Source organism: Chanodichthys erythropterus, chromosome 11, assembly GCF_024489055.1.
Source record: "Chanodichthys erythropterus isolate Z2021 chromosome 11, ASM2448905v1, whole genome shotgun sequence".
In the NCBI taxonomy this organism is placed as follows: Eukaryota; Metazoa; Chordata; class Actinopteri; order Cypriniformes; family Xenocyprididae; genus Chanodichthys; species Chanodichthys erythropterus.
The window spans coordinates 27,698,826-27,717,119 of record NC_090231.1 but is presented as its reverse complement, the minus strand read 5'-3'; the positions used below and the strand labels follow the sequence as shown (position 1 = coordinate 27,717,119).

The 18,294-nt window shown below is 38.7% G+C and overlaps 1 protein-coding gene across 2 annotated transcripts in view; it reads left to right on the top strand.

Annotated features, from left to right (window-relative positions):
• creb3l1 (cAMP responsive element binding protein 3-like 1) overlaps positions 1–18,294 on the top strand; it is a 38,745-nt gene that overhangs the window by 2,960 nt on the left and 17,491 nt on the right. For both annotated transcript variants that reach the window (XM_067400670.1, XM_067400671.1), the window contains exon 2: positions 14,993–15,197. In XM_067400670.1, coding sequence (XP_067256771.1) covers positions 14,993–15,197 — 205 coding nt within the window. The remainder of the gene's footprint in view (positions 1–14,992; positions 15,198–18,294) is intronic.

Here is an 18,294-nt window from a genome sequence, read left to right as displayed (position 1 = left end):
TCTCAGTAAAACAGACAGTATCGATAGAACAAGCAGCTGTTTTCCTCTGTGAACATGCACTAAATGGATATTTGACAATTTCGTTGCATTTTGGAATTTTCAGATTTAAAAAAACATTCAGATGAAATCCTGCAGGCGCCCGTGCCTTCTCCGTACATGAAATAAATGCACATCCTTGAATGAGCGCGGATTTCCAGCGTATTTACTTATCAGGTAGGCTAATATCTATGGTTTGATCCATTCCAGAGGCGGACAAAATCAGAATTTATAATGGACTGAATAGCTCTCTCAGAACTTGATGTGCGATTCCACACTGACTGACATATGCACATGAATTATGGCCACACGCACACGCTCAGAGCAATTATGTTTTAGCTATGTTTTATTGTATTAAAATATTTAAAAGGACAAAAACATGATCTTTATTGGCTTTACTTCAAGTCAGCAGTCACTTTACTTTGGCGTGAGCCCCTATGCGCTCGTACACTTGGCACAGCTCTTGTGACAGTTCTGTCATTAATTAATATGAATTAATATAATTAGCCTTTTGCTTGACCAAGTTATCAAACAGCTAATGTGTTGCTAATGTTACATACACCATTCCCGTTCTTTATCTCAGAGTCAGACAGCTGCCTTCTAACAATCAGTATCCTTACAAACACTTTGAACAACTCAGAACGTCAGTGGAGAAAGGCTATAGTTCATCATAACATCGTAATAGACTCGCAATATTGCTAAATCTACACAATTTTTCATATCAATAGAAAATATACCGGAAAACCTGGCTTCTCTCGAGACTTTTCTACTTCAGAGCAGTCGTATGATATGCTAAAGCCTGCCGGCACATTGTTGTGATTGGTTACAAGGTAGTTTGTGACGTCACAAACACCCACGATTTCAAACCGCGGGTTTTAGACTGTCTTTGGTTTACTGCAGTTTCAAACATAAAATACTCAGCAATGGTGCAGACTTATGAATTTGCACATGGTTTGTCTTAAAGCATGTTAAAAACTTGATTTTCACCACAGGGGGTCTTTAAAATTAACTTGTGCAGTTAAAAAAATAAATATTTAAAAAAAAAAAAAACTAAAAGGAATGGTGGCCAGTTGACCCAAAATATACACTTTCCCTTATAAATATATGTAAAAACCTTTAACCTAAAATCTTGATGCTGAAAAAAGTTATTGAAATATTATGTCAACCGATAGGTGACATATATATTGACAGTTGGACGGGCAGATTTAGATGGATGGATGGATGGATAGATCCAGTCTTGTTTTATAATGATTTGGGTGTTAGGGATTCTTATGAAGATTTTGCCTTAGTGCCTGTCTTTTTTTTTTTTTTTTTTACTAGTCTATTGGTTGTTGAGGGTATTTATCGGGTAGTATTCAATCCAGATGTCCCTCATTGAGTAACAGCTGTGTTCCAGTTTGCTCTGTAAGGACCTGACTGAGGGGAGAGTGATGATAGTGAAAAGAGAGAGAGGATTGTGAGTGAAGGAGGCTCATTCACAGCTCCTGATAGCTGTCTGTGTATGTGTGTATGAGCGTATGCTGTGCTCCTGTGTGGGTGTGTGAATAGACGTCTGTGAAAGACCACTCCAGACCCTACATGGTCCCCCACTCTACTCCTTGGCGTGTGTGTGTGTGTTTTTATATGTGTGTGAGAGAGACACTGGCCCTTGAAGGCTCCGTGAATGACTGCCTTGTGCCCTCAGAGAGGAAGCTGCTCTCCCTGCTCCTGGGTTATTACACACAGGTTTTTTGACTCCTGTGTTTTTGTTAATTCATTCTGCCATTATATTTGTAAATGTTAGTGGGTTGTTCCAGTACTGTTGAACTGAGATATTTATAACCTGGAATTCCTCCACAATATGAATTTGTATATGTGTGTGGGGGAGGGGGGACTAAATATCCCCACTATAAGGTTAGTAAAACCTGAAATTACTTACACAGTGAGGACCAATCAGGGGTCCCCACAAGGAATACTGCTTGAAGTGATAGTTTACCAAAAAAAAAAAAAAAATCAGAATGACTTCTTTCTAACAGTGCAATGAATGTATCTGAAGTTTTCAAACTTCAAAAAAAGACAAATAAGTATTATAAAAGCAGTTCATACAACTCATACACTATATATAACAAATATCCTGAAGACATAAGTCCTTATTCATTGATAATTGTCCCCTCCAGTGACGATTCCTGCAGACCAGTTATGTGAACTGGGTGAAGCAATTAATTCAATGAACAATTTGTTCATCAATCTTAATTTATCTTTGGTTCAACATCAATCTTGCTTTATTTTTGGTTCAACAAAGTCATATGACTTTGGAACAACAGAAAGATTAGCAGAGTAAATTATGACAGAATTTAAGGTTTTATGTGAACTATTTCTCTACTAAGCATGGTAAATAATGCTTTGATGAAAAAGTAAAAATGCAAATATATTTGTGTTGTCTTTAGGAATAGTAGAGAGAAAATATTATTAGCTCAGAATAAAAACTAGACGTCAATGGAAAGTTCTTACAAGAATTGAAAAATGTGTGTGCATGTGTGTGTGCACGCCTGGCTGTTTAAATCATGACTTTAGCGTAATTGTATGGTTTGTGTTGAAAGGTGGAAATCAGCATGTCTCACTCTACTATGTGTTAAAGCTAAGATCACAGAGTGGATCTGTGAACCACAACAGCACAGAAAACCTCAGGCTGTAATTATTCAAATGGCTTTATATTATATATCTGTTGTACTTCTGTAGTTCATCCTTTATCCAAAGGGAGCTGATGTGACACTGTCTCTGTCTGTGGATTTATATTGTTTTTATACTGCTGTTTTTTGCCCATATTTGTAAACTGAGAATGGCTCTGGTGACAGAGAATGATTCATCTCATAAGCAGGAGGCTCTGATCTGTCTCTTTCGCACTAATAAGTGAAGACATTTTTTAATCTGGAAATACGAGTCTGACAAAAAAAGATTAACATGCATCTGCTGGTTATATGAAAGGTGTTTGATCTCATTCTGAATAGTCAAAACAATCTGCAATAAGATACAGATACTTTAAAGGGATAGTTCACCCAAAAATGAAAATTACCCCGTGATTTACTCACCCTCAAGCCATCCTAGGTGTACATGACTATCTTCTTTCAGACAAACACAATCGGAGATGTATTTTAAAATATCCTTAGTCCCCCAAGGTTTATAATGGTTGTGAATGGGGGGCCATATTTTAGTCAAAAATAATGCATTCATCCATTAAAAAAAAAGTAATTCATATGACTCCAGGGGATTAATAAAGGCCTTCTGAAGCGAAACTTAAAACTGTATAAATTCAAATAACTAGCTTTTGGCGGATGACTGTACGCAGAAATGCACAAGTTGATTTCAATAAACTTTGGAGGACCAAGGATATTTTTAAATATATCTGAACGTCTGAAAGAAGATAGTCATATAGACTTAGGATGGCTTGAGGATAAGTAAATCATGGGGTAATTTTCATTTTTGGCGGAACTATCGCTTTAACTACAGAACTACATACAGAAATATACTTATAAAGTCAATAAAATTAATCTCTCTGGTTAATCGTTGACACAGGGTATGTCATACCACAGGAATATGAGCGAATGCATGCAAAAAATTCAAAGAGGACATTTGTTTCATTATAATGCAGTCATCTGCTAGTCTCAGAAACCTGAATAGCAAGGGTCTGATAATTTCCCTCTTTCTTCCGTGTTCCGAAGAGAAGAAGATGAGTCAGATTCAAGACCATTCTTTTGTAGCACGCAGCATGCCTAAACGCTACTGAAGAAGTCTGCAGATGAAATCTACAGGTTTGGCAGGTCCCACCTGTCCTAAAGGCAGTTTATGCTTTGCTAGTTTGTCTTGTACACTCTGAGCCTGAAAGGATTGTCAGCACGGACACCATATGTAATATTTGATGCATTTCATATGTATCCTAGAAGACAGAGAGTTGAAATGGCACCATCTATGTTGTTTTTACTGCAATGTGCCTGAAATAATTAATTAATTATGGCCTTTTATTATTCTGGGGATGAAGGATGAGAATTTGGAGTAGGGGCAGGTGAGGAGCATATGGATGGGAGAAGTGGAGGAAAGGCTGTGTTCCTCCAGAATTTTCTCTCCGATATACTGGAGGCTTCTGATGGCCCATTAGATGGAGAAAAAGAGAAATAGAGAGAAGTAAGAGGTTGCATAATCTTCAGAATGACTATAGGCCAACGATAAAGATAGTAGGGATAAAGCTCTAACTGTTACTCTCATCATAACTCTCAACATCTGCGAGCTACAATTAAGACAACCGTAAAAAACAAAAGAATTATGACACTCTCTGGGTGTGATACAGAAACAGAGGCCACAGAAGTTCAACTCTATGATCTTGAAGTTTCATTCATATAGCAGCCACATGATTTAGCCCACATTTCTCAGACTGTACCGAAATAAAAGTTAAGGCTTTTAAAAGACAGTTTTTCATGTCTGTGTGAATCTAGAGGTCCATCTAAATTCATTTACTCTATATCTGTAATTCTCACATAGGAGCCTATAGTTTTCACACACATTCCTTATCTGTTCTGCAAAGGCAAATATATTAGACAATCACTCCCAGCTGTTAAGTAATTTTGTCATTATGTATTTCTAAGTAAAGGTTAAGTATGGCCGTTGTTGTCATACCTTTGGCTTCGGTTTTAAATCTACTCAGATGATGGACACAAATAGAGAGGACAGAGGTCATCAAAGTGTGTTCTTACGTGAGCACACACGCACAAAATAACCAAATCAGCAGTTAGTGCTTTGAGCCTTAAAGGTGTGTTAACCCTGGTCCTGTCAAACCAGATCGTTTCATTTCTTTCAAATCGCTGCATGCTTTGAATAGTTGTGGAACATTTGTAAAATACATTATAGACACTAATAATAGTGGGCGCTGACATTTCGCACCCCTGCACCTGCCCTGCCCTGTTATGGCAAAAGACATCTAAATTATATATATATATATATATATATATATATATATATATATATATATATATATATATATATATATATATATATATATATATATATATATATATATATATATATAATATATATTTGTACAGTGTCCCCAAAAAGTTGGGACACTGTACAAATTGTGAATAAAAAAGGAATACAATAATTTACAAATATCATAAACTTATATTTTATTTACAATAGAATATAGATAACGTATCAAATGTTGAAAGTGAGACATTTTGAAATGTCATGCCAAATATTGGCTCATTTTGGATTTCATGAGAGCTACACATTCCAAAAAAGTTGGGACAGGTAGCAATAAGAGGCCGGAAAAGTTAAATGTGCATATAAGGAACAGCTGGAGGACCAATTTGCAACTTATTAGGCCAGTTGGCAACATGATTGGGTATAAAAAGAGCCTCTCAGAGTGGCAGTGTCTCTCAGAAGTCAAGATGGGCAGAGGATCACCAATTCCCCCAATGCTGTGGCGAAAAATAGTGGAGCAATATCAGAAAGGAGTTTCTCAGAGAAAAATTGCAGAGTTTTATGTTATCATCATCTACAATGCATAATATCATCCAAAGATTCAGAGAATCTGGAACAATCTCTGTGCGTAAGGGTCAAGGCCGGAAAACCATACTGGATGCCCCTGATCTTCGGGCCTTTAGACGGCACTGCATCACATACAGGAATGCTACTGTAATGGAAATCACAACATGGGCTCAGGAATACTTCCAGAAAACATTGTCGGTGAACACAGTCCACTGTGCCATTCGCCGTTGCCGGCTAAAACTCTATAGGTCAAAAAAGAAGCCATATCTAAACATGATCCAGAAGCGCAGGTGTTTTCTCTGGGCCAAGGCTCATTTAAAATGGACTGTGGCAAAGTGGAAAACTGTTCTGTAGTCAGACGAATCAAAAATTTGAAGTTCTTTTTGGAAAACTAGGACGCCATGTCATCCAGACTAAAGAGGACAAGGACAACCCAAGTTGTTATCAGCGCTCAGTTCAGAAGCCTGCATCTCTGATGGTATGGGGTTGCATGAGTGCGTGTGGCATGGGCAGCTTACACATCTGGAAAGGCACCATCAATGCTGAAAGGTATATCCAAGTTCTAGAACAACATATGCTCCCATCCAGACGTCGTCTCTTTCAGGGAAGACCTTGCATTTTCCAACATGACAATGCCAGACCACATACTGCTTCAATTACAACATCATGGCTGCGTAGAAGAAGGATCCGGGTACTGAAATGGCCAGCCTGCAGTCCACATCTTTCACCCATAGAAAACATTTAGCGCATCATAAAGGGGAAGATGCGACAAAGAAGACCTAAGACAGTTGAGCAACTAGAAGCCTGTATTAGACAAGAATGGGACAACATTCCTATTCCTAAATTTGAGCAACTTGTCTCCTCATTCCCCAGACATTTGCAGACTGTTATAAAAAGAAGATGGAATGCCACACAGTGGTAAACATGGCCTTGTCCCAACTTTTTTGAGATGTGTTGATGCCATGAAATTTAAAATCAACTTATTTTTCCCTTAAAATGATACATTTTCTCAGTTTAACCCTTTCGCACGTAAGTTTACAATATTCTGTCTGAGCCCCCAGCGTGAGTTTTTTAAGGCGACCGTTATTTAGAACGTATCACTTTATGGTTTCCATGGTGACGCGTCATTGCTTGTTATAAGAATAGAGTAAGCTTTAAAGTTACTTTCACAATGTGTATCTGATATGAATAAAACGTGTCGTCTAATTATAAAGGAAAGGGTTGTTATTTCTGCTCCTATAGACATCATTGTGTATTTTACAAACTGTAAATATATTGTTTTGTTAGTACTCATGTGTATTAAAATGTCTGAAACCTAAAATAAACATTATTTGGTTGAAAACACTGCATATATGTAATATATGAAAAGCGCTGCGCGCGTCCGTCTCTGGTTTAGCGCCAGTTAAAGCGCGCACAAACATTTGAATTTGGCAGTTGATCACATGATGCGCTGAACGTTCTAATCACACCTGTGTTTGTACGCTCCAGGGACCAGCCAAGACTGATCACACCGGTGTGATCGTACGTGTCAAAGGGTTAAACATTTGATATGTCATCTATGTTGTATTCTGAATAAAATATTGAAATTTGAAACTTTTACATCATTGCATTCTGTTTTTAATTCACAATTTGTACAGTGTCACAACTTTTTTGGAATCGGGTTTGTATTATAATTTAATATTATACTTAATTATTATATTTAAATATGTCTAGGGTGTGTCTTCTTTCATTTCAGTATAATTTAATTAAGTTATATTGAATTGAAAGAAGACACATTCTAGACATATTTGAGTGTTTAGTGTGCCTGTGGTTGAGATTTTTAAGATTTTTCATTTCAAAGTGATTCACGTTAATTTGCTTTGAAGTGCTAAAATAGCACATATTAATTAATCTTCATTCCTCTCCTCAGCTGATGTTTAGTTCACTGACATGCCAAAACTCCTTCTGCTCTCCAAGGCACTCTCTTTATCTTTATCTTTATCTTTAACTATCTCTATCTTTATCTTTAACTATTGTCTTTCTCTTGAGGGGCTGCAGAGAACTGTCCACCAACTGCTCTGTTCAGTGACCCCTTAAAATGTTTGGAGGTTTGATTTAACCTCCAAATAGAGTCCTGTTTCCGATGAATTATAGAAGCAAACTGCGAGCTAGTGTCACGATGGACAGAACATTCCAATATATCCAGTTTAGTGTGCCTCTCTCTTCCACTTCATTGAGAAAATGACCGTGGTAGGAATGCCAGTGGTATGAAGAAAGTCAAGAAATCTATCACACTCATCTATAGCTTTGGTCAAATCCTATCAGAGTGTTATTGCGACTCAGATGTTGGCCTGAATTGCTGCCAAAAGCTTGATCAAACAGGAAATTCTGAGCTGGAACACATTACGTTACAGTGGTTCAGAGCAAGAATTTCCAGAACTGCACTCTTGGTTTGTACCCAGTGTGTCTTTAGACTTCTAACCTAAGACATAAGAGCATGTATATACCTTGTCCTTTACATGTGGAGAGACATATTCCACATTCTAAGCCAGTGAACCCTGCAGAGACATATGTGTATTGTGTACCCACTCTTAGCTCCGTCTCACCCCTTAGGCTCTGAATAAACATGTCAGGTGGGTGTCAGTGTTTGCAGGAACATGTCGCCACCTTACCTTGAGGTCCCTAACTCAGAATTCCACCATTGTCTTCCCAGGCTCCCTGTCTACTGAGGATCAAAGACACAGCTGATTATCTTAATTACATATACCCCCGGTTCCACAGACAAGGCTTAAGCTAGTCCTAGACTAAAATTCATGTTTGAGCTGTTGTAACTGAAAGCAACTTGTACTGACATATTTTAAAATATGTCACTGCCACTGTTTTGAGTCAAGATCCACATCAGTAATGTTTTTTTTTTTTTTCTAGTGTACATTTATAAAAGCTACTTAAATATCCTAATTGAACTAAGGTCTAATCCTAGCTTAGGCTAAGCCCTGTCTGTGAAACCGGGTCAATGACTTTTAGTTCCAGGGGCGGTTTTGAATATGGCCCCGTATAACAATACGTATAACAAAGATGCTAATAACTGCAATGGATAATGTTTTTAATTCCTACAACAATTCTTAAGGAAGCACATTTCTGCCTCAGAGTAATATTTGTGATTTTATTCTTCCTCATTGCATCTTTATATTTCGCAACTGCACTTTTATTTCTCTGCAACTTTATATTTCACAATTGTGACTTTGTCTTACAATGTTTGTTACTTAATATCTCAGACTTATGTTATTTCCCATTATGTGACTGTATATTTTACAAAGTGATTCTGTCTCACAATTTTTTTTTACATCTCATTATCGCAACTTTATATCTCATAATTACAACTTTATTTTTTCGCAGTTGTGACTTAGTTTCTCTCTATTGTGACTCATATCACACAATGTGACTGTCTCACAAACTTGACTATTTCTTGTAGTTGTGACATTATATCTCACAATTGTGACTTTCTTATTATTGTGATTTTATTTTTCACAATTGCTAGTAATTGAGACTTCATATCTGCAATTTTCTATTTTCCATAAACTCTCAATTGTGACTTTGTTTCTCATTTTTGTGATTTCAGTGTGTCACAAATTTGACTACTTCTTGTAGTTGTGACTTCATACTCTCAATAGTCATCATAATAATATATTAAAAGAGAAACAAAGCCTCTACTTTTCCTCGCTGTGGTCAGTCTGGGACAGACTAGACTAACATAGCTCTTTGGTCTGTATACAGGATATTCTTCTGCCCAGGGCTGTTTTGCTACGGGCTCTTCTGAGAGAGCCAATTTAGGCTGGCAAAATTACAGAGTGCTGGGAGCCCTCTGAAGGGGGGATGGGGAACACATCTGGAGACCCCCTCCCCTCCCGAAGTGCAATAGTAGCAGAAAATACAGGGTGGTTATGGGGATTCCTTGCTCCTTAGGATATCCCTTTAGTTCACTTATGTCCTCATTCCCTTTCTGACGCTCCTCTCTGAAAGTTACAGTTGGCCTCGCTGTTGCAGTTTCTGTTTCACTTATGAAAATCCAGTTCAAATTTGTCTACATTTCTCTCATACTCGACCTCTCTGCCATCCACTTTTTCACCTCTAGAAGAGCTCCTCTGGTTTGTGGCCCTCAGTGGCTCCTGTCTGGAGGTGGGGCTTCTGTGGTCATGGTTCTTATGCTCTGTGGCTGACAGCAAAACGTAAGAAAAATCTGGAACTGGAATTAAGAAACCAGAGGAAAGCAAGAGGGGGAAGGGACCAAAGAGTTGTATTTGGAAAGTGAGAGAAAGAAAGGAAAAGAGAGAGAGAGAGGGGAGTGAGGGAGCAGGAGGAGAACAGGGCAGACCTCGTGCGCAGACTTCAGAACCAGCACTTCATTCTCCTGAACTATCTTATCAGTACTGCATTCAAAAAGTTGTATGCACAACAACTGGCTTCCTTTCAAATTCTTTTGGTAAGAAACCCGTGTGACCTGATATCTGGTCAGATGGTGGTGTCTGTGTCTGGTGGCAAGCTCACAGAAGTCACAGACTGCAGCTGTGAACTTGACGCCATTCCTGTAATCTAAATCAGCCCTCACCTGTGAACACCTGCAGAGGCCTGGCTCCCTCGCTCTCCTTCACCTGCAAATGCACGCGTCCCCCCCCCGTCTCACGCGTCTGACTCATCATGCATGCTGAGCTGATCATAATGAGCGTTATTTCACGATTCTCCACCCTGACCCATCTCTGATCTCTCACATCTGCCAGCTGGAATCTGAATTTGAGAATATGAACTGGTTTTAAAGAGCAGATGTGCTGATTTGGAGACAATATGACTGCAAAAATGCATCTTAACCCCACATTCACATGTGAATGTCCTTTATTTAGGTCAAACATGCCAGATCCAGTACAGATGAAATAGAATAGTTCATGCATGCCTCTTGGAAGAGAAAGCTCTAAATATTTAGATATGTAAATAAATAAAACTGATCAGATCATGTTCTGGTTGAAGCTGATATTCATTCTTCACATGAGGGAACCATATTTTAATTGCATCAATGACTAGTGTAAACACTAAACATCTGCAATCTCTATCTTCAGTTCAAGAACTTCTCCCCCTCTCCTCCTTGCCACTCTGAGAATGAATCTCCTCATTGTGACTCATTGTTCTCAGAAATAACTCTTCTGCTCAGCGAGAGGCACATATTCCCAAACATCGTGGGCTTGGCTGTATTCCCAATTCCACTGCTGTTGAATGATTTTTATCAGCGTATTTATTTTTCCAAAGACTAATGTGTTATTTTCATGTGCACCGAGTTGCTCCGTGCGCACCCTGCACTCCAGCTCCAAAATGACAAGCTCCCCTCTCCTCATTTGCATACTGAGCTCCGATTGGCTGGAGTGCAGCTGGAGGTCTGGAATAAGGGAATGGAATGCTATGAGTCGAGCAGGCGTGCAGTTTACCAGCCCGCTTAGACCCGGACATGACCCAAACGTTACTTCAAGAAAATGGATCAGATGGAAAAATAGGGCATTGCTCAGTCTGCACACACATTTCTTGCAGTGCTGCAGCTGTGGTTCCTTTTCCACCCCGATTGGAGGGGTGCCGAAGTGACAAACCAGAAATATTTTAAATGACAGTATTGGCTATAGTAGTGACTTATTGAATAGACATATATTGAAGAAAAAAAAATCTTGATGATATTGTTTGATCAAAAACAAAACAATATATAATGTGAAGTATTATTATTTCTATTTCTATAAATTATTATTAAAAGTGATTTATTACCTTTTTTCAGGATTTTCAAATGAAAATCATGTATAAAAATTTCCTGATTGCATGCACTTGTCTGTTTTCTTTGATATGTGTGCTCAAGTGAGAGCATATAAATGAAATTCCTGTTAGTATGCGTGTATGATCCTTTTGTTTCAATGCCTTTTGAAGCTTTAGTACTGTTGGAGGCCTTCTTTATATAAAATGCAGAAATACGACTCTTTCTTCCTTGTGCTCGTTACAGCATAGATAAAATCTTTGCAATTCTCTGTTAATTTGCACAAGACTAAGAACACGGATGTAACAGCAAAGAGCTCAAAAGCCTCAGCTGCAGTGATAATTCTGAATGTATGTATAGTGTACTTGAAGTGTATGGTACACTTGTGAAGGGTCTGATAGGTCTGTTGTTAGGACTATCTGATCCAATAAGGCTTCTTGAATACCCACCTGACCACTGATATATTTTGGAATGTCAGGTGGTATTATACCAATGCCAATTTGAATAGCAAACTTGTTTTTTTAATTCCTCAAAGTAGCATGTTCCTTCAGTCTGCATTTTAAAGGATTAGTTCACTTCAGAATTTAAATTTCCTGATAATTTACTCATTCCCATGTCATCCAAGATGTTTATGTCTTTCTTTCTTTAGTCGAAAAAAAAAAAATTTTTTTTGAGGAAAACATTCCAGGATTTTTCTCCATATAGTGGACGTCAAGGGCTACCAATGTGTTGAAGGTCTCTTTAAAGGGCTCTACACAATCCCAGTCGAAGAATAAGGGTGTTATCTAACAAAACAATTGGTAATTTTCTAAAAAAATTAAAAATAATATACTTTGTAACCACAAAATCTCATTTTGCACAGCCTTGTAATGCGCATTACGGTGGAAAAGTCATGTGTGATGTAGGTGGAAGTACCGCAGTAGGGCAAAATAAAAAAAATAAAAAAATGACTGATCGTTTCCCTAGATAAGACCCTTATTCCTCGTCTGGGATCGTGTAGAGCCCTTTGAAGCTGCACTGAAACTGCGTCAACTATATGGAGAAAAATCCTGGAATATTTTCCTCAAAAACCTTAATTTCTTTTCAACTGGCTAAAGAAAGACACAAACATCTTGGATGACATGGGGGTGAGTAAATTATCAGGAAATCTTAATTCTGAAGTGAACTAATCCTTTAATGTCATAATCTTAATATCATCATTCTACTTTTCAAGGTTGAGCAGTGAACTTTAAGTGTGAGATATGACTTGTCATTTCTTCTAAAATCTGACCCCAATGAAAGAGACACATTCTTTCAGTTCTTCCAAGTTCTTCTGGAATTCTTCCTTAAAGGAACTTTCCAGATGTGGAATTTCAGGACTCTTGCATCAGCACCCCAGCATTGCATCATTACCACTGGCCCCTGTAAGGTTAACTGAAAACCAGACAGACACCACAGAAAAAAAACTTTTAACTGACACTTGTCATAACAGGAAAGTGCTCTACAAAGAGATAAAGCCGATTAGAGAAGTATTCTGACTGTCTGCTCTGATAACAGACAGGACCACACAGACAGAAAAGCTGCACACGTGAATGCAGGTTTCTACCAAAGGTCCGTATTATGTTTGCATTTTGTGTTATGGGAGTAGATTTAGGCACAAATAAGCAACTTAAAAGACACACTCAGACTGCATGCATATGCAGCTCACTGTTGTGAAATAGCACCTTCAGTTTGGATTAATCAAGTCTGTAAACATATCCGCCCCACACATCCAGGAGCAGGAACATTTGACAAACATCAAAGTTTTAGGGTGGGTTTGTTTATACGGTCATTCTCAACTGTAGTGATTAGCTGGGCACTAATGGCAGGAGACCTGCGTCATTTCGTGAACTCTGTCATCAGGGTGTTCCCAGGATGTCATTCATCAAACAATATGGATAACTGTCATTGCAGCATTTGTTTCCTCTGTTTTGTGATGAACAGGTTTTACTAGGTATTGCAAAATTCACTCTTAAATATTAAGCTTTTTTGCAGTAATGCTATAGAAGAACCATTTTTGGTTCCCCAAATGGCTCTTTTTAAAAAAAATAATAATAATTTTCTTTGTGTGAAGAACATTTTAACTATCCAAATATTTTTTCCCCCCACTATAAACAACCTTTTATATAATGGGAACTGTAATGGAAATGAAAATTCTTCATGGAACTATCAACGCCAATAAATAACCTTTATTTTTAACTGTGTACTGTACTCCATTCTCTCTTGTTCTCAATTCAGGTTTTTTAGACTGTGGACAGCCAGAGTAAACATTCATAACAGCACAGCTTTCCCAGTCTTCTCTTTACAAAGTGGTTAGGGGTTTGTGTGGGAACTCACACAGGTGCAGGATGCGTGGATGTGTGCGTGTGTGATATGTGGACAGTATCTGGTTTATATGCTCACTGCCCTACAGGTGTGCTATTCACACACCTGTCCCTGTTCACCAGGATGTAAACATGATCAGGTCCTCTCACACCTTTGTCACACCCTCGCTTAGCAAACACACATTCGCATACCCTCAGTTCAGAAACACGTGCGCACGTTCTTCAACTGGTATTGTGACGTCACATTCTAAATGCATATAAGAATGCATATCTCTTTTTTGGGTCTGCCATTCAGACACACTTTAAGCTAAATGATAGGAGGGGTTTATCACTGTTCCTCTGAATTTTAACAGTGATTATTTAAATGATAATTTTAAAAGAGGCTGTATGTCAAATTAGCATCTCCAGATGTTATTTGAGTTGATCTTTGCTTATCATAACATGATCAGGGAACGGGATGATTCAGCCAATTTAGTATTTGTTCTCGCATTACTCGCAAACTTTTTTTGGGTACTGATTAGCTTCCACAAAAGTGGTCACTAGACTTCCTGAGGCCACATATCTTAGGCCCTGTTTACACCTGGTATTAAGATGCGTTTTGGTCGATTGGATCACAAGCGGACGACGCTAAACACAGGTGTAAATGGGTCTAAAACGTTTTAAGTTGTCCACTTTCGACCACTTCCAGAGGTAGTCGAAAACACACTTGACTGGATTGCTTCGTAGCGTAGACGCTCATGTGGTTGAATGTGTTTGAACAGCGCAAAAGACTGGCTGCTCTCCACATACTGACCTAATGCATAAACTTTATGGGATGTGCGCTAGCCAGACGGGATTTAAACTTTGTCGGCTGGAGACCCAAGATTGGTTTGAAGACGAAAAACGTAACAAGCACAATGTTCTCTCACCATTCCTGATTTCTAACACGCACTCACCGAGTTCGACTTGGTTTTGTGGCTATCAGAGCAGAAAAAAAGCTGCTGCTCTGTGTTTTTCCATCAGCTTTGATGCGTTCATATGTAAATGGAATGAGCTTATTTCGTCTGAAAAAGACCATATATTTATCCAACCATAGACCCTCTCCTCAAAGAAATCAGGATAGAAGTTCTTGAAAGTGGACAAAAGAGATGGATTAAAACACCAGCTGTAAATGGGAATGTGTCTCCCTCGTCTACTTGTGATCAGATAGACCAAAACACATCTTAATACCAGGTGTAAACAGGGCAATTAACAAAATGTAATTGTTAACAAAATGTAAATGCAAAATTGTAACAAAAAGTAAAATTTTCTATTTTCGTTTCACATAAAATGTATCTTTTTTGTGGTCTCTCCCCCTTAGCACTTCTCCGAGCAGATGGAGGACTTCTCCAATGACCTTTTCAACAGTTTCTTTGATGATCATCTGTTGGCGGAGAGGAACCCATTGTTAGATATGGATCTGGACCCTCCAAACCCAGCCATCCAGGCAGAACACAGCTACTCTCTCAGTGGTGACTCTGCCCCTCAGAGCCCCTCCATGCCCATCAAATCAGATGATGATGCAGGTTAGCAACCGGCCTAGCATACCCTATTCTTTCCTCTTCTTTCTTGTCATCTATCTATGCTGAAAATCAGCTCTCCATGCTAGATTATCAGGAGAAGATTTTACAGTCCTGATAAAACGACATGGATCAAAGGATCATCTATCAGCAGATTTGTTTTTCTGTTAAGTCTCTTTCTTTTCTCTGCATCTCTCCTCCTTATCACCCGGAGCACCCGTGCAGCACAGGGTTCCTTGACAAAGCTCTAGCCAAGAGCTCAGTCTACCATTGGAAGCTGGGAATTCCAGGAAGACAGCCAACACTCACACTCGCTCACTCTTTCTGTCAGTTTGTCCGTCTGGCTCTCTCTCTCTCTTTCTCACACATGCCATGATCAGGCCAAGGAACTGTAGACATCCATAAAATAAAAAAGGGATCTGGTTTCCAGCTTCAGATGGAGAATTTGGTGGGGGTGGCTCTGAGAGTTGCATCATCCTGAACTTAGGTTGACTATGCGAGGAGAGTGTGTGCGCAGACTGCTCCTTCTTTCCAGTCAGGCTTTAAATCAACAAAGCCTTAAAGAAGCGTGGAGGTGCTGCAGGATTTCTTGATCCATTTAGCCAGACTTTACTTGCTCTGAGTCTTTCTGAACACTCTTGTTTCTTTCTCTGTGCCTTTTAGTTCAAAGAACTGATGGAAAAATTTGCAAACATGTTCCTTAAGGATTACAGCAGCATTTATACTTTAGGTGTACGACCATATTAGCAGGGTGCGACTTGTTAAAAAAGCAGAGCAGGGGATATCTGAACAAGATTGTCATTGTAGAAATGCAGTGTAATACAGACAATTACTATACTGTAAAAAAATACAGAAAATAATTGTTTAAACTGAATTAACTCAGTTTTTTTAACAATTAACTTTAAATTAAATTTTCAGGCATGAAGTATTAAGATAAACTGTCAAATATATTTCAGCCATCTATATAGACAAATTTATATTATCTTCATTCCATCTCTGTCCGGGATAAGTCATAGTGTTGCGCATGTTTTACTAGGATGCTTGCAGCACTGACGGGCCGACTATAGATAATCTCGCCTCATGTCGAGGATGGAAATAATTAGAAAAACTGTTCATTGTTCACTGTTCAAACCTGTCATTTATAAACATTAGACCTAAAATTGTTCTAATATTAATCCAGCATTAAGTACATTTTAAAGGTAAATAAGTTACAAAGATCCCTTTGAGAGTACCATCCCAGTGACAAGCTGTTGTACTATATGTACAATTTTTGCACTTTTTTTCTTTCTTTGAGATTGTAGAGAGTTTAGATGACCATAATGATTTCAGGTGTTTCAGTAGTATGTGATATCCCCTCTGACCCATAAACCTGCCCCTATAAAGACTGAGTGGCTTTAGGGGGCAGTTAAAGTAAGCACTGACTGGTTCACTACTTTGTCTCCTGTTGCTCTGCAGTAACTTTAAACCCGCTAATGAGCATCGCTCTTCCGTCTCTGCCGGCCTAGAGTCGCCCCACTATGATACCTGCTGTCCTGAGGGACATCAAAGCGTTACAGTGCCCTATGGGCAGGACACAGTAGCATCTGTAGAGAATAAGGAGGGATTGTGGAGATTTGCATGTAAAATTAAAACAACTTTTATCCATTTTTTTTATCCATAGCAGTGACAGTGGCAAGTATGTTTACATACACTGTTATAATTGAGCTGCATAGGTTTCTGCCTAATCAAGCTACAGTCTTCATCTGTCTGTTTGAGTATACATGACACCGTGTGTGTGCTGTGCGTCACCTGCGTCTCTCAGAATTTTCGGCCAATGACTGATTACCACGCATACATGCTGTACAAAACGAGCTGCTGTCACCTTATCTAGATCTGATAGTATGACTTTGCTGAATTTGACTGGTATTATTTTAATCAAATGAAAGAGTTTACATGACATTTGAAAAAGATTATTTACTGCTTTACTCCATCTGAAAGAAAACTTTTAATGTGATTGTGAATGCTAAAATTGATGTGCTAAAATTGGTCCGTGTCATTGCTTGACTTGACTAACTAGTTCAACCAGCAAGACTTCCCAGGTCAACCAGCCTATTCAGAAAGATTTTGCTGGTTGACCAGCTTTATGAGCAAAGTTTTTCCATTTATGCTGTCCACCATCAAACCCAAATTGGTTTATAATGCTGGTTTATGATGCTGGTGTAAGCTGGTAATTTCACCAGGGATGATCCCAACTCTTTTTTTTTTTAGTATATAAAGAGAGTGAAGATGAGAATGAGACATTCCTTATGGATCCAAGAAATAACCCCTCTGACATATCAGATCATGTTTGAAGAAAACTAATCTCTTATTCACAATAGAGACTGTACATAAGAGTGTGTTTGCTTTAGTGCACCCTGTTGAAGAACAGAGTCTTAAGGTGTAATCTGCCTACTGGACTGATAGTTTGGGCACTTTTACAGAGGTTCCCCACAGACAGAGAACTATGAAGTATAAAATCCAGTGCTCTCCACAGAAGAGCAGAACTCCTAAAGAGCTTTGCTCTCTTGTTGTAATCAGACTCCTGCTGATGTCCTTCCCTAACAGAGGACTAACATGAAAAACCTGCCATCCTTCTTTTACAAGGCCGCATAATGTTTTATCGATCCTGCAGTGGAGCCTGCACACGAATGCTACCGAGGGCGATGTGATAACGAGGGCTGCCACAATTTGCAGTGCTTTCCTCCCCTTTGAAGCGTCCAGACCTGTAGAGCTTTTCTCTAGCCACCCTACATGCCCCCAATCTCTCACCTGCCCCCTCCCACCACATGGGCTTTTGTGTTAACCGTATAAAGAGAAGCTGTTTTGCTTTAACCTTCCGGTCATTAACTGAGTCTGTCCTCCTCACCTGCATCATAACAGCTTCTATATGAGACCCCCTCCACGGGGTCTGGAGTGTGAAATTCGTCACTTTCCTGAAAATATCACTCTTTGATTACATTGTGCCGCATGGCATTACAATCCTGCATGATATTTTAATACTTATTTGCTTGTAAGACCCTGTTTTACTTTTATTTTTTTTATTTTAAGCACACATCCATTACATTACTAAATGTCTTATACACTG